At 36.8% G+C, this 26,631-nt stretch overlaps 1 protein-coding gene across 1 annotated transcript; it reads right to left on the reverse strand.

Moving 5' to 3' along the window:
* Positions 1-10,189: 10,189 nt before the first annotated feature.
* LOC131144887 (protein CHUP1, chloroplastic) lies at positions 10,190-14,209 on the reverse strand. The gene is made up of 6 exons (XM_058093817.1): positions 12,692-14,209; positions 12,255-12,386; positions 11,998-12,179; positions 11,759-11,870; positions 10,533-10,667; positions 10,190-10,431 (listed from the first exon to the last, which is right to left on the reverse strand). The coding sequence occupies exons 1-6, from the start codon at positions 13,907-13,909 to the stop codon at positions 10,288-10,290; spliced, it is 1,923 nt and encodes a 640-aa protein (XP_057949800.1). The 5' UTR covers positions 13,910-14,209; the 3' UTR covers positions 10,190-10,287.
* Positions 14,210-26,631: the final 12,422 nt, after the last annotated feature.

Raw genomic sequence — 26,631 nt, forward strand, 5'->3', positions numbered from 1 at the left:
ATCATATATATATATATATATATATATATATATTTTGGGTCATCACAATCTCCCCTCCTTATAAAAATTTCGTCCTCGAAATTTGCTAATTTAAAATGAGTACTGTATAATTGGGTTACACTATTAGAAAGAGTAAATTGATTAACGATTTAACTAAATCTTAGAATAGATTGAGGGTCAATTTAATGAAGTATTTTATTTTGGGAATTGAAATGTGAATCGTTGGTCTAATAGAGGTTGAAATGGAAAAGAAATTCAGAAGATGTGGAAAAAGATAATTATATATATGTAGATATATCATACATGTCCTATAAATAAATAAAAAAATAATAATATACGAGATCTGGCCTTTAGAGCCTTAGATCAACGTCAACATCTATCGCAGTACTAGTGGTGTCACTGCTAACCGCCTGGGTTCTTTCTTGGTAGAATTGACCTCTTATAATGTCGCCGGCTTGGGTCGGAAAAAGGGAGAGGACGCCCATTTGTTCGGCGAAGGAGGAAGAGCTGCTCTCTTCCCGAGTTATTGGTGGCCCGTATATAAGTCTCATTGCGAATCGGATTTCCTTGAAGTGTCGAAGTAGGCCAGCATTATCCGAAACCCTTAGTGTGGTGACTGTGATATTGCCATTGTAAGGGATATGGCTCATTGGTGAGATATTAGTTGTAAGTTTCACAGGCGGAATATTCTCGATAGGGAAGAGGGTTGGAAGAATGGCAGGGGCACTGCTCGGGTCGGTAGTGGCGGAGGAGGTAATATGGAGAATTGATGGGGCAGTTGTTGAGATAGTGGCTTCTCCAACTGATCCCCGCCTACGCCTACGGTTCTCAAACCAAAAGCGTATATTTTTCGGCTCGATTGGACCATACTGTCGGAGTTGTGCTACAAGCAAGATAGTCTGCTCCACTGAAGGGAGTTCCCCTTGACTGTTGTGGAAGACCTCCTCTAGAATCTCCAACTGTGCCTTACCGGGTTTCCATCTTTGAATCAACGATCTAGTGCTGCTCTCAGCAACTTCGGGAGTTGGGTGATTTGGCAACATTTTCGAGTAATGAGACAACTAAGAGACAAGTTGGGAAGAACTAATCTCTTCAAACCGAAATGTGGTTGCTCAAGATGGTAGAAAACTGTGATGCTTAGAGTTTGAGGAGGGCGTACCCTTTTTATAAGGGAATGGCCGCGTGTTGTGGAAATCGAGAGAGAGTGACGTGTGTCACGGATATCGAGCAACGCATTTTGCATAAATCGAGAGAGAACGATAAGTGTCACGAGAATCAAGAGAGGGCGACGCGTGTCATGGATATCAATCAACGCATTTTGCACAAATCAAGGGATAACGATGTGTGTCGTGAGAACCGAGAGGGGGTGACGCGTGTCACAGATATCGATTAACGCGTTTTGCACAAATCGAGGGATAGCGACATGTGTCGCGGAAATTGAGCGAGTGACACGTATTGCAAAATTTGCAAACTCTTGGTTCTTTTTATGTTTTTACATCTTTATTAATGCTTTAACTATAATTAATTTCATCCTTAGATCACCACTTGGGTGGGTGGCCTAGTGGTAAGGAACCGGCCGTGCATCCATGTGATCGCGGGTTCGAGTCCCCACTACGCCCAAGTGGTCTCATGCCCTGACCTTGCTTCGGGGGTAAGTGAGCTATAGCCGATGATTTCCACCCATGAGGCCCCCTTTTTTTTTTTTTTTATAACTACAAGAGTACCCCTTTTATATATATATTCCATTAACATTAGTATTATTATTATTATTATTATTATTATTATTATTATTATTAGATCAAATATATGTTGGGCATGTTTTGCCAATTGATGATTTGACATTGGTTAGTTATTTGAAAGAAATTAGTAAATTTTTATATTGCTTTCATTAAAAATATACATGTATATTTTTTTTTTATATAGAAAATTTTAAGTTGTATTAACTTTTATAAATTTATACAAAATTAAAGGTTTCATCAAAATTTGTACTCCTAAATTAAACTTAGATACTTGATGGAAATTGAATATGTAATGAAAAAAAAAAATAGATATATTTAACTTACACATGCTAAGGGATTATATATATATATATTGAATTTAACTATATATAATATTTAAATTATATTTAATTCATTATAAATTAATACAAAATTAAAATTAAAGATTTTGCCAAAATATATTTTCCTAAATTAAGTTTGAATGTTCTGTTGATAACTAAATATGTGATGTAAAAAAAAAAAAAATACATATTCATATCCAACTTATACATGCAAAGAAATTTTAGGTAAATTCAGATTTCATAATAGACCGTTTGTTCATATCTATTTGTATGTGTAGCACTTCTAAATTCAGTAGGGTCTAATGGGTTATTTCTTATATATTTAGTGAAAATAACAACAGTGAAAATAATTAAATCTCACATATTATTATTATATTTATATATATAAAAATTTAAATTATTAATGCATTTGACAATTAATTATGAATTATCAATATGGGTACGTGTTTCTACAAACATAAATAATATATTTAAATTAATTAACGTGTCTTCAATAATACTACTATTTTTCTCAGAGAATTTATAATTATTACTTATCCTTGGGAGCCTTCACGTAAATCTCATTTCCTCCAATGCTACTATCTTTAGGATCAATTCTTAAATAATAATCAAATGTTATTTTAAAATCATAAATCTATTATTAACGTATAATAATATAACAAACTACAATAAATATTCTAAACTACCCAATCCTACCCAAATCATATTTTATACCTATGCTCTGATAAAATTTATATATTAGATTATACAGAACCTATATCCTATGCTCTGGTAAAATTATTTCTTTAAAGTCTACAGAACCTATAACCTATTGCTCTGATACCAAATGTAACACCCCGACCCCGAGGGGCCTGGGATATTAACTTTTTACTACTAATTTACAGCGGAAGCAAATAAACTCAATTTTTATTAAACCAGAGCACTAATATTCCATATTACAATCATTTATTTCAAAAGAAGGAAAATTAAACAAACATAAATATCTGAAACCATACTAATATTTCTAATAAATCTTTATTTTTCTAATCCCCCACCCGCATGCTTGCTAAGCCTGATTCCCGACATGTCCTTCAGAGTTATCTGAAATAAAATATGATTGGGATGAGACGACGCTCAGTAAGTAAATAAGATTATTATTAGTGTGTGGCCAAAATGAGTTTTTAAAGAATTTCGTAAAACAATAATGAATACTATAACTTCAAGATTTCTTTTAGAATAAACATAAATTTAACAATTTCTGCATAAAACTTTTGTCATCAATTTCAACAGTAAATTTTTAAATCATATACTATAACTGCTATTAAACTTTTAACTTTAAAACTGTAAAAATATTTAATGATAAACATACATATACTTTTCCTTATACGTTTTCCTTAGATCGTCATATAAGCACCAAAATGATCCTTTTCACGTAAACTTACACTTTTCCTTCAAATTATCAATAACTTTGTACACGTAATTAAATATGTATAAACATATATTGTAAAAACCACCCTTAGGCCTGTTTGCCGTAAGTCATGTTTACCCCCATGACTGGGTTGTGCGGTCCGAAGACTGGACTTAGCTGGCTGGCCGACCAAACTAAATCAATGTACGTAAACTTTAAGTGAGATTTTCCTTATTAAGTCCTGGACTTAAACCAGGTGTGCACTCAGGAGAATCCACTAACATAAATAACCACTCTGTAAACAGTGTGGGTGCACTCTGATCCGTATAAACTTTAAGCTGCGGTACCGAGCATCTGTAACTTTGAACTTTCGTTGCCATAAGGGGTTTTAAAATCATCTTATTATAATTTATGCAATTTAAAATAATATCGTGAAAATCTCATCTTTACTCATATTTTCATAAAAAATGCAACGTAAAAATAAACTCATGCCACACAATTTTTGTGTTAAAAATATATATAATTTTATTTTTGAATAGAAAGAAATGCTGAAAATTTACCCGAGAGGATTGAAACATTTCTTAACCCAAAAGTAGATGCAAGTATATTAAAGATAGAACTGGTATAATTAAATATGCGTAAAAATAAACTCATGGAAATTTTGTGGAACTAATTAACATAATTAAAATTTACGTACAAAATAAACTCGGGTATGAATTTAAAATAAAAAGAAACTAACATAATCAAAATTTACTTACCTTCTTCTTTTACCGTGTGCTACGAACACAATAGTTATCTTTAAGAAATGAGATCGGAAAAAGTGGGTGATTGAGAATTTATTCAAAAATTCTCTCTCCACCACAAATTCTTTCACTCACTAATCCTTCTCTTCCTTGGAAAATTGTTGTGAAAAATGAAGGTTGAGAGCTCCCTATTTATAGGAAAATTTTGGGGAAGAAATAGAATTTATAAAAATGTGGGGAGATGGGTGAAATTATTATTTTTTTTAAATTAAAGAATGGGCAAGGGATGGGCAAGGTATGGGTTGAGTATGGGATGGGGATGGAGGCCATGTGGGAGTGCTTGCCACCATTCCCACTAAATAAATTTTTAATTAACTACTTACCTAATTAATTAATCAATTAGTTAATTAATTATTTTATTATTTTATTATTTTTCTTAATCATTATTGTCATTATTATTATCATTGTTATTACTTATAAACTATTTTAAGTATTTATTTATTTTATTATTTATTTTTGAACAAGAATTAAATTTAAATTTTAAAAAACTCATGTGGGCCCCACATGGTCTTGTGGGCCCCACACAACTTCGAGACCCGAATGGATCCTACGTAACTCGAATAACTCTTATACGATTTTATGCATCCTACATAGCTTTGAGACTTGTGAAAACCTCCATACGGCTTCGGGACTTATGTGGGCCCCACACAGTCTTGTGGGCCCCGCATAGGATACCTATATTATTATTATTTTATCATATATTTCTACAAATTATATCAGTTAAAACATTATTTATGTACTTATTTACGTATATAAACAGTGTCTTGTGGCTCCGGGACTCATGTGGACCCCACATAGTATTGTGGGCCCCACATATGATACCTATATTATTATTATCTTATTATGTATTTCGACAAATTATGTCTGTCAAAACACTATTTTATGTATATATACTTATTTACGTGTACAAATAGTGTCTATCCTGTTTATCCTATGAAATTCCATTTTGACCAGGCCGACCTCCAGGGAGCGACTGAGCCGCAATGGTCTCTGAGCACTCGCTAAGACAAGGTCTTTCTTAGGCATCAAATATGGAATCAAGGATCCTACAAAAAAATACTTATATATTGATATTAACTAAATGACCATTTTTATTATTTTATTATTATTGTACTTTAATCATATATATATATATATATATATATATATATATATATATATATTTTTTTTTTTTTGGGTCATCACAATAGTATTTACTACTCAAGTGAGATCTTGAAAATTTGATTCAAGATAATATATTCAACACGTGAATATTCAAGGTTACCTCAAAACCCTAATCAAGTATCACACAAATGTTTTATCAAATATAATCACAGCAAATACTTAGAGTTTAAGCTTGCAATAGATTTATCAAAAGAAGTATGCAAGCTTTCGAATTTGGCAATAAGGATGCCAAGACTCGGATGCCAAAAACATGATTTTCCCAAACAAATATTTATATGTGAAATATTATGGAAAAATCAAACAAGCAATTACTTTCAAAAAGATTTTCAAGACGTATGGTATTGTGAGAGTACTTTTCCAAAGGAAAATAATATTGAATGATACACAATAACACAATCAAATCTTCTTACACCTTACAATTGATTTGCAAGTTAGGAGAACTAGAAAAACAAACTCTCTATTTCAAGATGATATTTGCTAATAAATATGTAAAAGAGTATATAAATAAATATGCTTGGAATATTGAGTATATAGAAAAAGAACTATACAAGATTTGAGATAATTTTTTCTAATTACTTTTACTAATCTACTTGCTAATCAAGGAAAATGAAGGGGTATATATAGATATCCCTTAAATTTTGATCGTTGGGGAGTTTCGATTGCCCGGTTCTTCGTGCTGGTCACTAGAATAGACCCATAGCGAAAAGTTAAGATTTTGAGTTCGAGTGCCCGAGGAAGAGTTTGGGTGGCTGGGCCAAGGCGATTTTCTAAACACTCGAGGTTCGGTCGACCGGTGAATGGTTTGGTCTGCCAAACTTCATAATTCGGTTGACCGAGCCTATTTTGAACTAAACGTTCGGTCGACTAAGGAAGGTGGAAGATGTCACTATCACGGTTCTGTCGACCATGGATGGTGCATTCAATTTGGTTTGGTTGATCGAGCCGAGTCAACATATTGACTTTCTGTCCAGTCAGTCTACCGAGTCATTTACAACGCCAATGGTTCGGTCGACCGAGGTCCTTTGAACATTTTTCCTTCTTCTTTTGACTTTATATAGTTTTATCCTTATTTGTATATGTTTGCAATTAGGCTCAAGGAACTCAGTCATGATGTGTCCTATAGTCAATCATGGCCTTGAGAGTTAACTCCAAAAATCAAAGGTTGACCGAAGGTGATCTCTAAGGTCATTCTATAGTCTTTGAGTATTAAACCCTATCATGCATAAGATGCAGTTATTACATTCCATAAAAAATTTATCACAATTACAATATAACTTGAAAGAAAAACAAAAGAACTTCATGCTCTGCTCCTTTGCAATATCATGAATTGCGCCGAATGATGTTCTCGTTTAAGTGCTTCTCGGCTTCCATTTCTCATCTGCCATTCGTGCTTAGAAAAGTAAATATGTTCATACACTTAACATACAGATGAGATACTGTGGTTTGTCATAATCAAAACAGGGATCATACTCAAAAAGTCAAAATAGTCTTTGATGAGAAGACTATGGTGAAGCATACTCAAGATTATGATGAATAGAAATAGGAGCCAGAAAACTAGGGCAAAGATGAACATGTTGTGCTGGTAGAGTTGGAAGCTCAGGGCAATTGCAATGATCATGGTCCTTTAGTTGCAGGGAGCTCTAGTTTGAGAAACCAGCAAGTTGACGATCTTCCTATATGGAGATCCAAACGCACTATTAGGCCTTCGTCAAGGAATATGTTTGAAGAGTTAGTATCTTATGCTTTTCTTATCAGTTGCAACGATCCAACTACATTTCAAGAGGCATTGCACGACCAGGAGAGAGGCAGGTGGATGGCTTCAATGATTGAGGAGATGGAATCACTACATAAAAATCAAACTTGGGATTTGGTGGAACTTACAGATAGGAAGAGACTGATAGGCTGTAAATGGGTATATAGGAAGAAGGAAGCAATTTCAGAAAAGGAAGGAGAGAAATTCAAAGTACGGTTGGTAGCTCATTATGATCTTCATTTGGAATGAATAGATGTGAAGACGATGTTTGTTCATGATGATTTGGAAGAATATATTTATATGGTATGGTCAGAGGGATTTAGTGAACTGGGAAAAGGAAAACTTAGTTTGCAAGTGAAACAGTTTCCAAGGCAATGGTATAAAAGATTTGATTCCTACATGATTAAGATCGGCTATAAAAGGTGTGAGTATGATTGCTGCGTATATATGAACAAGCTTGATGATGGTTCTCTTATTTTCTTGTTATTGTACATTGATGACATGTTGATAGTCGCAAAAGAGTTAACTAAGGTGAATCAGTTAAAGGAACTGTTGCATAAGGAGTTTGACATGAAAGATCTTGGTTCAACCAAGAAAGTACTTAAGATGGAGATTCGCCGGGACAGAACTGCAAGGAGGTTATGGTTATCTTAGGGCGGTTATGTACAGAAGGTGTTAGAGAGGTTTAGCATGACTAATGCAAAACTAGTTTATACACCTCTACCAAGTCATTTTAAGTTGTCTACTACAGATTGCCCAAGTACGGATGAGGATATCTGGGACATGTCAAAGGTCCCTTATGCTAGCGCTATGAGAAGTTTAATGTATGCCATAGTATGTACGAGGCCAGGCTTGGCACATGCTGTGAGTGTGGTAAGTAAGTTTCTCTCTAATATAGGAAAATAACATTAGGAAGCCGTCAAATGGATATTCAGATACTTACAGGGTACATCGGGATATGGCATCATGTTCGGCAAGCAACAGGGTTGTCCTTCAGTTATGGGGTTCGTTGATTCTGACTATGCAGGGGATATGAATGACAAAAGGTCTACAACAGGTTATGTTTTTACCTTTGTAGGAGAACTTATATGTTGGAGATCCATGGTTCAATCTCTGGTAGCATTGTCCACGACTGAAGCTGAGTATATGCCAGTTACCGAAACTGTAAAGGAAGCCTTATAGCTTACCAGTTTGGTCAAAGAGCTGGGATTACATCAAAATGGGGTTGTACTGCGTTGTGACAGTCAGAGCGCTATTTATTTAGCAAAGAATCAAGTGTACCATGCTAGAACCAAGCATATTGATGTGAGGTTCCACAGGGTTCGGGAATTGATTACTTCAAGTGAACTCGTATTAGAGAAGGTTCACACATCTGAAAATGCAGCGGATATTTTGACAAAATCAGTGACTTATGAAAAGTTCAAGTATTGCTTGAACTTACTTAATGTCTCTAATTGATAGAAGGGAGACAAACCCAACCGAGCGTTTCAAGTTTAAGGTGGAGTAGTTAGATATGTTTTTCGGGTTCTCCTAAGGGGCGTATAATCCCCAAGGTGGAGATTGTTGTTTATGGTGTGACTCTTATACTTGGGGTTTCATAAACAAAGGAAGGAAGAAAAACATGAGGGTGTTGCACAGTAGGGACTCGTCGACGAGTGCCCTGTGCTCATCGACGAGTAGATCCTGAGAGCAATGAAAACTCAGAGATTTTGAGATACCGAGAGCAGAAAAATGGGCTCGTCGACGAGTTATTTGATTAGTTTACGAGTGTCCTTCTCTGTCTCGCCGACAAGTGCCCTGTTCTTGTTGACGAGTGCATATGGGCTGCGAGAAAATATTTGAGTTTTGAATTGAAACGTTGGGGTGGTTGGGAATTCAGAGGGAAACTTCCGAGTGAGTCTTATTTATGTTCTTTTGGGCGTGTATTGACAGAAGAGAGAGATGATTGTGAAGCGTATTGTATACTTTGACATTTCTTAGTGAAATTCTTATGCCTATTGCTTTCGTGAATGTAGGCCTTGCCGAACCACTTAAACCTTGTGTTGATTCTTGTTTGTTTCTAAATCTTTTGGTTGTGTTTCATTTGCATGTCGTTGATTTACTTATTTTGTTGTGCATCCTATATCCGATCATTATACAACAATTTATTTCCAAGGTGATGAATTTTGTTCAAACAATAGGGTGAAATTTGAGAGCATAAATTTGCAGGTTTGAATTTGAATTTATATGAATTTTGAAAAAAAAATTAATATAATTTATATTATATTTTGTCTAAAATTTCACAAATTCAAATTCAAGTTTTAATCATGCACTCCAAAATGTAGAGTTATTTTATTTATTTATTAAGGTGATGCATTTTATTGAAATTAAAGAATCCATGTAATAGATTTGAGATTACAGATTTGCAGGCTTGAATTGGAACGCATAGATTTTAGAGAGAAAAAAAAAAAACGAGCTCAACAGAATTTATATTAAATTTTATCCAAATCTATACAAATTCAGATTCAAGATTTGAATTTCTTGCTCTAAAACACAAGGATATTATTATTATTATTATTAAGGTGATGGATGGATTTTGTTCAACTCAATGCATCCAAGTAATACAGAGTTAATCAATTTGTACTGGTTTTTAATCATTTTATTCTAATTATACGTAAATACTAAATAGTCAAAATAGAGTCCTAGTTGGATATCTTACGGTCAAGAATATTTTACGAATGGTGCTGCATGGGCAACTGGGGAAGCAAGAGCATGTTGAGAGGGTTGCGTCCAACCATACTATAATGGGAAGAAACAGTTCTTTATCCATGTAAACAATATTCTGCCTTTCATTCTTGATGGCGATTAAGAGAATTGTGAGAATATGCAAGACATGCGCAGCAGCAGCAGCAATTAAAGCAAATTACAAGAGACAAAAATGAAGCCATTGTAGGAGTTCTGCCAATGGGTTCATGTAATAATGTTGAAATGAAGATACGGGAAAGAATAGTTAGTTAGCAGCCACAGGCCCAAAAACAGAAATAAAAATCCAAAAACCGACATTTTATTCACATCCCACATATAATAATAAAATGTTAAATCTTTACAGCAAAAACTCGTAGCATTTCTGAAGCTGAGTTTGCTACAGATTGATCGGGATGGTGGTTGATCTGCACAGAAGCTTCTGGTGTTGCTGGCTTTGGCACTGTAGTACTTGATACGATCTTGCTTTCTCTCTCAGCTCTTGGAATGCTCTCATGGTTTCCACATCAAAACCTCCGGCAAACTGTCGAGAGTAGACACCCAAAAAAAACATACTCCTGTCAGCCAAGATGGTTTCGGGAACCACTGCAATTTGTTGAATAACAATGGGTCTGAGAATCTTACCTGATGCACTCGGAATGCAAATCTTACTCCTTGAACTATAAGCTCTTCTTCTTCAGGACCACCGCCTCCCGTTTCAAGCTTTGCAGATACTCTTTTCATGTATTTCATTGCTAATTTCACAGAAGCCAGCTTGATCTGCAATATGCAAATGTCATTGTTAAATAGGTTTTTCATTTGTCATCCAAACAAAGGTCCAAAATAAGGTACGCGGGGCTAGTTAGGATAGCGTTGCCAAGAGCATACACATCTTCATAAAGTTCCACTGTTGATCTGTTACATGTAAGGGCCAAACAACTGACTAGGAAAACCTAACTATAGATTACTTTTAGAACATGTTTGGTACATAAAAATAGAATCGAATCTGAGTCAAATTTTCATTACATTTTCCCATGTTCTTCCTTCAACTTCTTATTCCATTCCACTTGCGCCCCATGCCATTCCCCAACCCAAATGTCATTTCATGTTATTTTTCAGCAGGACAAAGCCGCACAATCATAGCTCAGAATATTCATTCAAATCTCTCTCTCCCTCTCCTTTATTTTAAACATATGTAGCATAAGTAGGGGTAAAGAAAATTCAGCAGATCGTGTCATAAAGAAAGTTGCTACAGTGCAATATAAAAAATCAAGGGAATGTGTGACAGTCAACATTGAGAATCTTATTTTTCCAGTTTCACTGAATAAACAAACATAAAAAACGACAAAGACAAGCAGATGGCACTTAAAAAGCTGTGAATTCACATTTGCAGCATGCAGGCGCAGGCAGAGAAAATGAGGCAACATATTTCCACCTTTTTGTCATTTTGCAAGATGGCCATCACATAATATATTGCATGGTAGATCGTGTCAAAACAATTTTCTAGTCACCCTTCTTGATCCACAAAGTATCCACAGAATCCACTACAGAATTAAGAAACAGATTTTTTTTTGAAAGACACTGATGACCTCCAAAGGGCATCTCTCACTAAAAGGGAACCCCTGAATTCACTATTAATTGAACAATGGATTTTGAACACACTGATGATAAGTGTCGCTTTTGCTTTTTGAATCCACTATTGAAATTTAACAAATGGGTCTTGCTTACATTGAAGACTTTTGCTAGTGACACTAGGGATCGTGCTAGACCATGAAGAAATGAACCATTGAACATGCTATCTTATTTTTTTTTTAAGTTCTGCATCATGGCTTGTATAATAGGATATGAAAATAAAAAAGAAATAGTATTACCTGACTCACAAATCCAGTTTCAAGCATCCAATCCACAGGAATATGAAACACCTTATATCGATTAGTAGCTGATTCTCTCATTCGCGAGAGGTTGTACACCCCATGCTCCAATCTGTTTTCGTTCACACAAAAAAAGGGTTAAGAACTTAAAATTTAAAATATTTCTACCATTAGGATTTACTCAAGAAAAAAAGTATACTGGAAATTTCAAGCTAGAGATGGGGAAGAAATCCATTTACTTGTCAAACAAAGCTTGCATCTTTTTAAGAGCAGGGCCACAAGGTTGTCTTGCATAATCATGAAAGGAGGACACCTCCGACTCGAGCTTCTTGAGATCACAGTACCCGAATGCGGCTTCTCGCAAGGCATCTGCCTTCTGTTCGGGCCATTGGAAGTGTTTTAGCACTGCCCTTTCATCCACCTACAAAGGAATGAAAGCAAATTGAGAACTCATGATAAACATACCAGCAAAGGCTTATCATGGGACAATGCATACCAAATAAGAGAGCTCATCGTCAAGCCACTTAATGAAGAGGACTACATCTTCAATATCAGTGAATGCAGCATTCTCAACTTCTTTGATCAGAAACCTAATGAAGTCTCCTTGGATTTCCACATCTGTTTTGATCTGCAAAAAGAATAATGCAGAGGGAAACTTGATATATGAGGACCCTTACAGGCCAAAACTAGAAATTTTTTCCAAAAGCTTATCCCTTAGTTCGATCGCAAGTAAAATGGCCGTTTAAGTTTATATATCAAATTTAGCAACTTTTATGAATGCCCAATACGAATCTAAACAGTGTTGGACTGCAAGAAAAAGAAAAGTGTGTGCGCACTAAAAGAGAGAACTAGGGGTTGCAAGCTGTAGATGACACAAAGCCAGAGGAACATTCCTAAATTGAAGAAAAAAGTGACCGGAGATTAGGTACTTACGGCGAGCAGGTGGGTGGAGCGGTTCTCGATCTCCCCGATCATGTCGCGGGCGCTGGAGGCGACCGGTGGGTCGGCCGCTCCGACGGAAGAGTCCCTCCGGGAGCAGTCTCTTCGCATTAGAGAGTGGTAGAACTCCACCACCTCCGGCACTCGTCTTACCTTCGCCGGCACCGGTTTTAGCCCCTTCGTGCGTGGCGGGGGAGGGGGCGGAGGTGGTGGCGCAGCCTTCGACGGCGGTGGAGGAGGAGGCGGCGGTGGCATTGATTTTGGTGGCGGAGGTGGAGGTAGAATCGCCTGTTCTGCCGTAGCTTTACTCTCTGTAATATTAGAAGTCTGAGCTGACGACGACGACGATGAAGAAGAAGAAGATGAAGATGGTCTTGGGGGAGGCTTTGGAACCCTAGGAATGCGAGATCTAGCGGCAGACAGTATCGACTCGGAGGTCTCGGCGATTTCTTCCGAATTAGATCGAGAGTGCCTCGGTCTCTCTGTTTCAACTTCATCTCTGATCTTCAAATCTCCACACTCAACTTTGTGATTTTCCTGATTCGAACCATTAACGCTCGTACACTTCACTCCCTTCTTCAAATTCTTCATCAGATAGGACTTCGAGGACAAATCACTTAAGCTTTGAAACCTCTGCGATGACAACATCTCGTCATTCTCCCCTGCTTCCTTCCACAGCTCCTTACTCTCGCTTCTTCTGTTACTTTCTTCAACGTTTCGTCTCAAATCTGCCATCTCGGCCTCCATTGCCTTCATCTTCTGCTCACTCTCTCTCCGTTTTTCTTCAATATTTGCTCTCAACGTTTCTACCTCTGTTCTGAGCCTCCCGTTTTCAGCTTCCAGACACTCAATCCTCATCGAACACCTTTCGATTTCAGCATTCTTCGCCGATATCTCGCTCTCCAGAACAGGAATAATGGCTGCGGACTCTTTCTTGAGCTTCTGCTCGAGAAGCTCTGTTTTCAGGCGAGACTCTCTCTCGCGCAGCTCCTCCACGAGGCGGAGGAGCTCCGTCACGTCTGGCGGCCGTGGCTGCACCTGGGCGGAGGAGCGAGGAAAATAAACACCGAATGAGCGAGAGAACATCGTCTTCGCAGAAACCTTCCCAGAGCTGGGCGAAGGGGTATGGGATTTCGTCGGCGTAGTCTCCGGCTTAAGAGTTCTGGGTGAGTTCTGCAACCCCATTGCCGCTTTCATCTTTCCGGCCACCATTGTTGGCCCGCAAGCTCAAGCTGAAGCTCAAGCTGAAGCCCAAACCAAGATTATCTCTTCTTGTCTAGCGTCTCCTGAATTACTCTATATTTTGAGATAAAAGCAAGAAATTCACCTCCAAACACGTCCTTATCCGTCTGTCCGTCATTACACAGAGACAAGAGAGATGGAGAGAGAAATATGTAGCTTGGTGTTCTTTGCAGTTAGAGAGAGAGAGAGAGAGACCAAAATTGTGACAGTAGGGTTTGGGAGTGAGGAAGAGAAGTAGAGCTCAAAGGGTGGGCACATATACCGAGGAACGGTCTATTTCCTTGGATCCAGTTTGAATTAAAATCGTAAATTACGAATTAAATGGAAAGTCGGAAAAAATTTACACTTCGGAGTTCTACTACGCGCTCAAGTATTTAATTAAAACACTCGCCGATCACTTTCCACAGCTGGTACAGGCGACTGCGGTAGCAGAGTTTCAGCAGCTTCATCCACGCGCTGCGAGTAGACTCCCCATCCCTGACACTGCAGTTAAGCAACGCGCCACGGCACGGCCAATGAGAATAAGCTACGCGTCCCAAGCATCACGTGATTGGAGGTGCGGAGGGGGCGCGTGGGGCGGGGGGTTTGAGAAGGTAAGCGGTTTTGGGTTTGGGTGAAGATCACGTAATGGAAAGAAGGGGAAACTAAGGAAACTGGAAGAGGTAACTCCAACGGTCGGATTGGTAAGAATTCCAATTTCTCCGACGTTTCTCGCGATTTCTCGTCTGGCGTGGGAGAGGGTAGATAGTTTGAATTGTGGTAAAATAAGTTTCAAAAATCAGAAAGTAAACTGTGGTCAAACTGTCAAATGAAGCCTGCGGGTTACATTTCATTTGTGGCATGAATATATGTATTGGGGAGGAAGCAATTTTTCCTAATATATATATATTAAAAATTATTTATTATAAGTATTTCTACATAAATATTTTTTGTAAAATATTTTCTAAAAATAAATATTTTGTAGAAATATTTTGAACAAATATTTTTAAAATAAATACTTAGGTAAATGTAAACCAAACATTATTTTCGGCACAAGTTCCTAGTTGAAATATTTTTTATAATAAATATTTATTTTTGTATTTGTATAAAAGGTGTTTTAGATTTGTATTTTAGCTCAGCATTTAAGAAAGAATTCATATTATGCATAGGGTATCTTTTTGTGTGTTCTTAAAATATTATTGAAAATGTATAACTCATTTCTTAAATATTGGGAAAATTGTCATCATACAAAATTTTTGAAAAAAGTATTAATTTGTAGGAATAAATGAATGAATCTATTGACAATGAATGCATTGGGATACAATTCAAAAAAAAAAGAAGAAAAAACTTCAAGTTATTCCTTATCCTTCATGACATGGGATGGTTTGGTTTCTATGAAATATAACATAGAACCATAAATTTTACCTTAATATTTAGTTTGATAATAAAAATAAAATAAATTTTTTATTATATGGATTGGATTTGAGCTATTCACTTACCACCAAGGTGGATTTGGTTTGTAAGGAAAATTAAACTGAAATGGAATTAGAATGTGTTTCATTTCTTATTCTAGAGGTTCAAAAGAAAAAATTATCTGTGAAATATTCAGAACTTCCTTTGGTAATTGAAAGAGTGAATAAGCTGGATTGTATGATATTTTGAGAAAATTTTAGTAGGAATATGTTGATAGGGACTTGCAAATTCTTGTCATGTGCTAGAGGTTATAACTTATCAAATTAATCGTGTTAAGCAACCATGCATATTGGAGCTTTATTATATATCTTCTTAAATATGTAATCAAGGAGCTAAACTATAGATTAGAGACTTTCCTATAGCAAAGAAATGACTAGAAAACTACTGGTAGTAAGGTAAAACGATCAAATATCTACGAGCCTTATTCTAAAGGAGGATTAAATATATATGACATTTCAAAATGGAGTGATGCTAATCCCCTCAAGATGTTGTGTGTTAGCACGAAAGAGTCTATGGGTAGGATGATACAAATGGGTAAGCACCAACTTGACCCAAAAACTGAAACTTATTAGGTTTTGAGTCCAACCATGTATATATGCTTCCATTATCCACTCAATTTTTCCAATGTGGGACAAACTCACAAGCGAAATTCTCAACAATCTCCCTTTCACTTGTGAATTCCAATTACTCCCCTTTAAACAGAATTTGTCTCCCTTATGAGAGTAAGCCCAATTCTCCAATGGGTGCTCAAGTGAACCTCACCACCGCGCCTTACATATCTCAGATTACATTCCACGTGCCTCCGAACTAATCCTAACTCCCACATCTTGACCATATTCAGATCCATTTTCTAAGCTTAGATGATCCTTATTGGCATCGGTCACACACTTGGTCCTCCAACTATTAGCATGCTAAGTAAATTAACTTCATACCTCAACTTTTTATGATGTCACTTGCCTAGAGTTACAAATCTTCAGAGCTCTGATACCACTTGTTAGCATGAAGGAGTCCACGGGTAGGATGATACACATGGGTGAGCACCAACTTGACCCAAAAGTTTAAGTCTATTAGGTTTTGGGTTCAACCATGCATATAAACACCAATTATCTACTCAATTTTTCCAATGTGGGACAAACTCACAAGTGAAATTCTCAACAATCTCTCCCTCACTTGTGAGTTCCAATTGCGCCCTTTTGAACAAAATCCATCTCCTTTATGAGAATAAGCCTAATTCTCCAACAATTGCTCAAGTGGACCCTACCACCGCGCCTTACGTGCCTCGGATTACATTTCACATGCCTTCGAACTAATCCTACCTCCCACGCTTTGACCCCATTTAGATTTTTTCTTCTAAGCCTAAATGATCCTTATTGACTTCGGTCACACACTTGGTCCTTCAACTGTTAGCACATCAGAGGAATTAACTTCATGCCTCGACTTTTTATGATGTCGCTCGCCCAAAATTACAAACCGTCAGAGTATGATACCACTTGTTAGCACGAAGGAGTCAATGGGTAAGATGATACATGTTGACGTTCGTTTAACTTGAACACGCGCAGCGGAAGCACACAATCTAACACAAAACAATCAACAACCACTAATACAATCACGCATTGATGAAATATACTCAAGAAACAATCGAACAATAATAAGAAGAATAAAAAACACAACTAGAATGCAAAAGATTTACGTGGTTATACAATAGCCTATGTTAGCCTAACAAGACTTACAAATCTTATTTTGACAATAACAAATAAAAGGAAGCTTAACATGTTTGGTTAAGTGATGATGTTTCAGGTAACTCAAGTATAAAGATCAAGTGACTCAAGTGATCAACATCAAATTGCTTGATAAAGTCTGTTAAAAGCTCGAACTTTATGTGACACAATTTCATAAAGCTAAAGACAAAGCTAAAAGTCAAGCTCCAACATGAAGAATGGAAGCTATACATGAAAACTTAGTGATTAGAAAAGTCATAGTATTTAAGAAGTCTCATGTAAGTACTTCAAACATCTCAATATGAATGAATGAAGCTCTTAGGTTTCATTAATGACTTAGAGACCAAATTTTAAAAACCCTAAAAAATATTTTCAAAAGTCTCAAAGCAATATGGCAAGTATAAAAGTTTTTGGAAACAAAATTGTAAAAATATGTGTTGTTGCATGATTAGGCGACTGACCTATGCTGGTCAGGCGATTGACCTTTTATGTTGAAATAATTTGTGAAATAGAATAGGCCCAGTCGACTGACCCTATAAGCCCAGGCAACTAACCTCATTATGACTTTGAAATTTCGCTAGTTTTTAAAAGACTAGGCGACTAACCTCGATAGTCCAGTCAACTGACCTTCGTAAAATTCAAATTTAAACAGCAAAGAAAAGTTTCCAAAATAGATCGCTTGAACCCCAAACTTTAAGAAAATTTGGGAAACACTCCAAGTAACTTGGGGGATATGAAAATTAAACTTTTTCCATCTACAAATACATGTTATATCAAAGGATTAAAGACACCAATACATACAATCAGCATTTAAGCATAATACCCTCTACTCTTCAAAGGCTATCTTACTAAAACACTCTTGCTAAAGTTTTCGACTGAGAATTTGCTGATCAAAGCCTACAGTTCTTTACTTTTTTACTAAGTTTCTTAATCTAAGAAAGAACCCCAGTGATAAATTCTTGAGCTTCATATTTCTATATTGAATTTGATTATAATATATTTGTTTTAAATTGTACTAATCTGCTCGTTGAGAGAGTTTCCTTGTACACAAGAATTGTTCTTGTTTCTCTTGTAGATTTTGACGGTTCACGATTATTAAATCATTGGACTACTGAGTATGAGGTATCTCTTGGAGAGGAGGGCTCCATCCTACTTGAAGAAGTGTGTAAACAGTTTGCTCCGCCCGGTTAAGGGAGTGGTATAATGAAATCCTTAAGTGGTTTGCCTAAGGCGAGGACGTAGGTTGGTATAGCCAAACCTCGTAAAATTTCGTTGTCTTTTTCTTCCCTAAATCTCTTTAATTTTTTGCTTATATAAATTGCGTGGATGTTTACTTAATTGCTGGAAATTAAATAAGTTTTTGGGAATTACAAAAACCTTGATTAAAGAAAGTGCATTGATTGCGGCAATCTTGATTAAAGGAAGTACGTTGATAAATACCAAAAGTTTATTAATATACATAAACTCAAGTAATTTGTTTGACATCAAAATCTGTGTTTTTAGAAGCTTGCTAAAATTTTTATTTTGTTTCATATTGTGAAATCAAGCTTATCTCATTGATTGAGTGTTGGTCATTGCAAATAAATTGTACTTGTGTGATTGTAATTAATTTAATCTGAAAAGGGCTATACTATATTAAAGTTTACAAAGAAATTTTAAAAAACCTAATTCACCCCCTCTCTTAGGAGTACACCTTACTTCTCAGCTTACATCCACGGGAGCAGCAACCTCGGTTTCACTATGAACTTTTTTTCAGAGTTACAATCTTTGAAGCTTAATCTATTCTAGGTTACATAATAATGTTTATATAACCATATAATTCCTATAAAAGAGTTCTACCAAACCTAAACTACATCTATAGTTATCTTGTAGAGGAAAATTGTAAAGACCCAGAAAATTATAACTATTAAAATAATTAGGAAAATATAATAAATAGAATAGATAAATAAATAAAAAGGGAAAAGCGAAGATTTAAAATAAAAAGACAGCAGACCTCGTCGACAAATCTTTTGTCTTTGTCGACGAGTGTCCTTTTAGAGATCATCGATGAAGTTCAGTCCCTCATCGACGAAGAGATTGCGAGTGAGTGAATTTTAGATTTTAGGTTTCGTTGACGAATGCATCTTCTCGTCGACGAGTTTTCTTCTGTGGTTCGTCGATGAACCCTGTCTTCTCGTTGACGAAGCCACGTGGCAACATCATGTATAAATTGATTTGAGGTTGCTTATCTGCAAAGAAATTCATTCTTTTTCATTTTTCTCTTTTTAAAATGTTTCTCTCTACCTTCTCTCTAAGATTTTGGTCCAGATTCAGCTCGAATCAACAAACGGAAACCGCTATGGTGTTCTAGGGGAGATTCTTTACACATCTAGCAGAGCAGATTTCTAAACTGGGTTTTCCAGGCATCGCTCCAAAGTTGAGGTAGGGATTAGGATTCCTAGTTTTGATTTTTAAAATGTTTATTCAAGATGTATGGCTTGAGGAAATGTTGAAATAATAGGTTATTTGGGGTTTATTTGATTAAACTAGGGTTTTTGAATCAAGGTTCGGGTGAGCGTCGCACGCATCATTTTATGGTCTTTGCCGGCGTAGTTCAAGAAATCAGGTAAAGGGAATATATTAAATCAGGATTTTTGAGGAAATAATCGGTGCAAAATGGAAATATTATGTATATGTGTATATGATTTTCACGTGAGTTTTGAAAAGCCGATCGTTTGAATTGTAAATTTCTGAGCCTAAGGTTGTGCTACTAGATATTATTTATGAAAATGGAAAGTTAAAACAACAGATTTTTTAGATAATTGTGTAAGAAACTAAATGTATATTTTCAATATATTAATGAGGAATGTGGGTTGGCTTATTTTACAATAAACGTATGAAAAATTTTGTTAAATTGTGTGACATGAGTAAAATGAAGTTTCTGTGTTGAACTATGATATATGTATGAGATGCAGGAAATACTGGAAATGTATTGAGAATTAAAATGTGTTCTGGTTTATTTTGCATGTGTTTGAGAATGTTAAATTACAATGTATGGTTTGAGAACTCCAGTGGACTAGAAAAGGGCACAGTACTGTTGCGGATATGTATAGTAGCGCTAGTGCACCCATACGTCTTAGATAGAGTGTAGAGACGGGATGGTCGATTGTGCTGGGAAAGGTAGAGTAGCCCTGGAGTCTAGACCAGTATGAGAACAGCCAATCAAACCTACATAATGTAGAATGTGGTTGATTTTACTCTAGAGGGCCGACCAGGGTTACGTTCAACCTTCGGGCCGCACAACTCATAATGGGGCGGAAGCATGACTATGATTTTCCATCAGTATAGAGAGTTCTAAACGCATAATTGTTATTTTAATCATTGATAATATGAGAACAATAGATATGGGAATAACATATATGAGGACAACGAATATAAGAATAGCGACGAGAATGATATGAAAATATAATATGTGAAAGCACACATGAAAATACTAATGAGAAATGTAGAATATGAATGTGAATGTGAATGTGAAAAGTGAAATGTGAAGTGAATAATATAGAGATAATAGATACACAGTAAAGAAAGAAATGTAGTATATATTTTATTATAGTATGTATTTGAGGCAAAGTATACACTCCTCTTAAGGGCTTGCTGAGAAAGGTGAGTGTCTTAATAGGTATCAGATGTAGATGTGAGTTGCATAACATATTAGGGTAGAGGGCAGCTACTTGTATGGACGGGTAATCTTCCCTATTCTCAGGAACTTCTATCAGTAAATCTTTGCGTGAATGTATGAGTAGGAGATAAACTAACCACCTGAGGGCTTACTGAGTAAGGTAAGTGCCCTAATATGCTTAAGTTGTGACCGAAAGTTGCTTAAGGTATCAGAGCAGAGGGGTGCTACTTGTATGAGCGGGTAATCACCCCTATTCTTGGGAACTCTCGTTGGTAAAATACCTTACATGTGTTTGAGTAGGAACAAAGAATGATTTCATAATTTTGGTTTCATTTGAAAATAATGAATATATATATATATATGTGTGTGTGTGTGTGTGTGTGTGTGTGTGTGTGTGTGTGTATATGTTGTACTTAAATCTCATGATTGTCACACACTGATTTAATGTATTCTATCCTTACTAAGATGTGTCTCACCCGATATAAATTCTATCTTTTCAGGACCTCCGTGTGATCAAGCTTAGAGAGCTCACGGCTATTGTAGCGTTTTTGAGAGATAGGGTATAGACTTTTGGATGTGTATATTTTTGGGTTTGTTTATGTTTTTAGAGTTGTAAATGTTGTGAATAATGGATGTTGGTGTATACTTTTGAGATTATATAGATGTAGAAACTTTGGTATATTATTGAGGAGCTGTTATTATTTCCGCTGCATAACCGATAAATAGCTAGGTATAGGTAAGAGAACACGTGGCACCTGGGCCCCACTTGGCGGGTTCAGGGAGTCACAAAATGGTATTAGAGTTATATTTAAAATAACACTGTAGACCCTAGTTTCGGGGTCGGGGCGTTACAAAAATCCTCTAGATAAGTCCAATCTACAAGCCCCCGAATTCAAATTATGTAATCTAAGCCGACGAAAATCGTCAATGGTTTTATGTTGAGCAAAGGTCCTCCTGCGTACTGCCTGAAACCTCTTCTCATGCAATTGTCCTTTATTTCACATAGCTCTCTTCGTACATGTGATCTGCTTTGAATATGAGTCTGTAGACACCCCAATTTTAACCAGGCCTTACCAAGGAGACCTCATGGCAAACCTTCCCGCACATTCTTGTAGGTCTCACACTATTGGTGGACCACACACATTCTTATAGGTTCCACACTGTTGGTGGACCCCACACATTCTTATAGGTCCCACGCTGTTGGTGGACCCCACACATCCTTGTAAGTCCCATACTGTTTGTGGACCCCACATATCTCCATTGGGTCCTACATGGTTTGTGGGCCCCATATCTCCCGGTACGCTAACTCGGATTCATACATCCGGTGCACGTTACCCCCTTTGGTATGCTAGCTCGGATTCCTACATCCGATGCACGTTACCTCCTCTGGCATGCTTCTGCCTACTGGCTCATATTCCTATAACCCTCAAATGGCTCGTGGACCCCACATGGCTTGTGGGCCCCCCACATATCTTCATTGGGCCCCACATGTTTTGTGGGCCCCACCTCTCTTGGTACGCTAGTTCGGATTCCTACATCCGATGCACGTTACCCCCTTTGGTACACTAGTTCGGATCCACATATCCGGTGCCTTGCTAGCTCGGGTTCCTGTAACCCTCAAACGGCTTGTGGACCCCACATGGCACATGGGCCCCACACATCTCTGATGGGCTCCGCACAGCTTGTAGAACCCTCATATTATTATTATTATTATTATTATTATTATTATTATTATTATTATTATTATTTATTTATTTTAATTTGTCAAATGCAAGCATACTTTGTTCCCCTCATCATCACTCACCACATGTCATGTTTCCTCCTTTTATCATTCTTCCCATACTATATTCTCTTCATCATTCTTCATCCCATACTTTGTTTCCCCCATCATCACTCACCATATATCATGTTTCCTCCTTTTATCATTCTTCTCATACTATATTCCCTTCATCATTCTCCATCCCATACTTTGTTTCCCCCATCATCACTTACCACATGTCATGTTTTCTCCCTTTATCATTCTTCCCATGCTATATTCCCTTCATCATTCTTCATCCCATACTTTGTTTCTCCCATCATCACTCACCACATGTCATGTTTTCTCCCTTTATCATTCTTCCCATGCTATATTCCCTTCATCATTCTTCATCCCATACTTTGTTCCCCCCATCATCACTCACTACATGGCATGTTATCTCCTTTTATCATTCTTCCCATGCTAATTTCCCTTCATCATTCTTCCCCCTATACTTGGTTCCCCCCATCATCACTCCCCTATGTCTTCTTTCCCATGCTTGCCCCAAGCTAAGTCTATAAATAACCCTCTCATTCCAAGCACAAGGGGAAGAGAGCTCTTAGTGGTGGTAAGGAGAAGATTTCAAATATTGAAGTTTTCTATCATGAGTTTGTGAGGTTAGTTTTTTTTTAGTGAAGATCAAGAGGTCGACTGATCCCGTTTCCTATTGGTGCTAAGTCACCCCATTTGAAGAAGGCACCTTGTAGTGCCTCAAATCAGAACTCAAGAACAACTCTCGGGAAGACGTTGTAGAGCGGCCCTAGTAGACTCACCAACAGGAAAAGAAGATCGGAGCAGAGGAAAACGAAAGAAGATCAAGCAATCGATTGATCCCTTTTCCTACCGGTGCCGAGTCACCCCATCGGAAGAAGGTACTCCGTAGTGCCTCGAGTCGGAGCTCAAGAACAACCCTCGAGAAGGCGCTGTAAACTAACCCCTGTAGATTCACAGACAAGAGAGGAAGATCAAAGAAGAAAAAGACGATAGGAAAAACCAACGAACTTTCTCTTCCTATGTTACATCTCCGCCCCTTTTCCAAACCGGCCTCTGCTGGTTTATTTGATTTTTTGTTTTTTTATTTTAAATAGCTTCTTTTTAACCCATAAAAAAAAAATAAATTTCATAAAAGACACAAAAATTCAGAAAAATTTTCAAAGAAAATTCAAAAATTTATAAGGCTTTGAAACTTATTTACATTTGAAAATTTTTGAAGAAAATCCAAGAAAGTTTCCAACATATTTGGCAAAGGTTAGATCTGTTTCCTTACATTCAAAATTTTCAAAAATACATTCTAAAGTCATATCTTTAAAACTATAACTTTCATGATTGTTGTCTAAAATTCTGTTGTATTCAGAAGAACATTGGAAAACCCTGAAAAATCAATGGTCTCGACCAAGACCTTAAACTGGTTTTTCCCCAAACCAGTCAACGTTTGACCGGCTCACCATTCCCAAACTGGTTCACCCTGGTTTTCTTCATTTTGCTTGTATATTATTGTTGTATCCATAAAATTCACAAAAATCACGAAATTTTCAACAATTCCAAAAATATTTTCACATTTTGATTTCAACTGATTTCATTTGTGTTATTTTGAAAGTTCAGGAAAAATCACAAAAATCATTTTCACACTTAGGAAAAATCACAAAAATATCTTTTTAGGCACAAGAAAAAATCATTCCAATCCCGAACAAATTTCAAAAACCTCCCGAAATAGTATTTTTGATACTTTAAAAAAAAAAACCTATAGATTTCAAAATCCCCGGGAGCGTATTTTGTATCCTATTTTTAATTTTCCTTCCCGATGATTGCGACCAAGAGCATTGGCTCTTTGGGGTATTGGATTGCCCCGGTTCTGAGGGAATACCTATATAGTATTTTCATTTTTTTAACTTTTGAAAGGGAGTAATCTTTAAAGACTTATTACATTTATTTCAGGAAAACTCTTTATTAATCTGGTACCATTCGTAAGAACGGGCTTGTAGGGGGTGCTAATACCTTCCCCTTGTGTAACCATACTCCCGAGCCCGACTTTGGTGACACAGACCGATTCTACCCCTAATGGGGTAGCAATCAAGTGTTCTAACCACACTTCAAAAGGTTAGTGGCGACTCCACCACACATCGTTTTCCACGAAAATTCACATTTTCAAAATACACATTCATTTTTCCCAGTTCGCAAGCCAAACCCATTTTTAACCAGAGATTGGTTCTCTGGGCCGGGTCTAGGACGTCACGACAGCTTGGCGACTCCGCTGGGGACATTGAGAGTTGAGCCAGTGATTAATTAAGAATTATCTCGATCTCAAATCTAAATAAGCCTTTTTGATTACTCCCTTTCATCTTTGTACAAATTTGGTTGCATATACATGAATAATTGTGAATGCCTTGCTTACTTTGATTCTTGAATAAGCATGTGTTCGGTTCTGTTTGTTTTTGCTAAGCAGGTGATTAGCAATACCTTGGATAAGCATGATGTTTTGTTTCCCTTGCTATTTTATTAAGCATGTGTTCTGAATAATGGATGGATGTGGGGTAGGGGGTGTAGGTTGAAATGGTTAAATTCACACATTCTCACAGCTCTACACCCGAGCTTTCCCAGCTAGGATTAGAAAGGAGTGGGGACCCGCGAATCACTCCGCTCAGTGCGAGCTCTATCCGGACCTCTGTGAGGGAGGATGGAATTTCAATCTGGGAAGCTTTTGTCTATAAGGATAGAGCTTAACCACACGTGGTCATCCATAATCCCTAGCCTAGGGTAGAGCCTTAGAGGACCCTATGTACATACCTTCCTCAGGGTCGGGACAGAAGCCACATCCTTCTCCACATGTTGTAATCCATGTCTTTTGTATATATGAAATGCCTTGTGTTTTGTACATCCTGCCTCCATGTCAGACATCCATATCACTTGGCCAATGTTTCGAAAAAAGCCTGATTCACTTAAAAGTCAAACTTTATCTCTTAAAATACCCTACCTAGGGGAAAATGGATCATCCTTGAGATCATTGAGGTTTTTCCCAGAACCTTGGCCAAATGATTAATTAGGTTGCATTCCATGCATACATGCATACATGTTCTTCTCCAAGGGGCCGGTAATCACTCTCTGACTTCCTGTCAAGCCAAGTTAAATTCAGAATCCCAACATGTCCGTGATGTGGACATATATTCATCAGATCCTTGAACCTCTCCCAACAAGACAGGAAGGTCTCATCACCTTTCTACATAAATTGACTAATCTGCTCCTACAGGTACTAGGTTCTCTGAAAAGGAAAGAATTTGTGTAAGAACTCACGCTGCATTTCAGCCCAACTAGTAATAGAGTTAGGTCTTAGAGAGTTAAACCAAATTTTCGCCTTATCTTTCAAAGAAAAAGGAAATAAGCGAAGTTTGACATACTCATTAGTTCCAGCCTTATTAATGAAAGTGGCATAGACCAACTCAAAATCTGTCAAATGTTGATATGGACTCTCAGAATCCATCCCATGAAACTGGGTATCACAGATAACATACCATGCTTAATTGTGAAGTTCAGTGCATCTTGTGGTAAAACAATGCAAAAAGGTGTAGAAGTATATGTAGGCTACAGAAAATCTTGAAGAGTACATGGTGCAAGTGCAGTCATAACTTCCTCAAGAATTTTTTCAAAAAGATCACTTAAATCAATTTTAGAATCACTCGTAAAAGTAACAAAAGAACAATCACATTTTGTGCTATGTGTGTCACTACTAGTGGTAAGTGAAATTTTAGACAGTCCATTCGAAAGATCTCTAACCCAAGGCATCAAACATCAATTCAAACAGTAGAAATTCACCAACACAGCAACAAATAAGCATGATCAAAATTTTCAATTTTTATTTTTTGTTTTTATATTTTCTTTGTTTTTTTTATTTTTTAATTGAAAATAAAAATAATTGGAAAAACAAAAATTTTGAAATTAAATCTAACAATCCCCGGCAATGGCGCCAAAAACTTGACTCACTCTAAAAAATAAGCAGCGCAAAGGTTATTCCAAGTATAGGAGTTTAGTCGTGTAATAATTAGCCCAATGGTTAGATTGTCTCCTCAGCGAATGC

Source organism: Malania oleifera, chromosome 12 (genome assembly GCF_029873635.1).
Source record: "Malania oleifera isolate guangnan ecotype guangnan chromosome 12, ASM2987363v1, whole genome shotgun sequence".
Lineage (NCBI taxonomy): Eukaryota > Viridiplantae > Streptophyta > Magnoliopsida > Santalales > Ximeniaceae > Malania > Malania oleifera.

Bases quoted from the DNA above. Each gene is read 5' to 3' on its own strand.
- LOC131144887 (XM_058093817.1), bottom strand. From the start codon at position 13,909: ATGGTGGCCGGAAAGATGAAAGCGGCAATGGGGTTGCAGAACTCACCC. The intron at 12,387-12,691 runs GTAAGTACCTAA...TTCTTTTTGCAG, and splicing joins GCTCCACCCACCTGCTCGCC to ATCAAAACAGATGTGGAAAT. The intron at 10,432-10,532 runs GTAAGATTCTCA...TACTCTCGACAG, and splicing joins TTGCATTCCGAGTGCATCAG to TTTGCCGGAGGTTTTGATGT.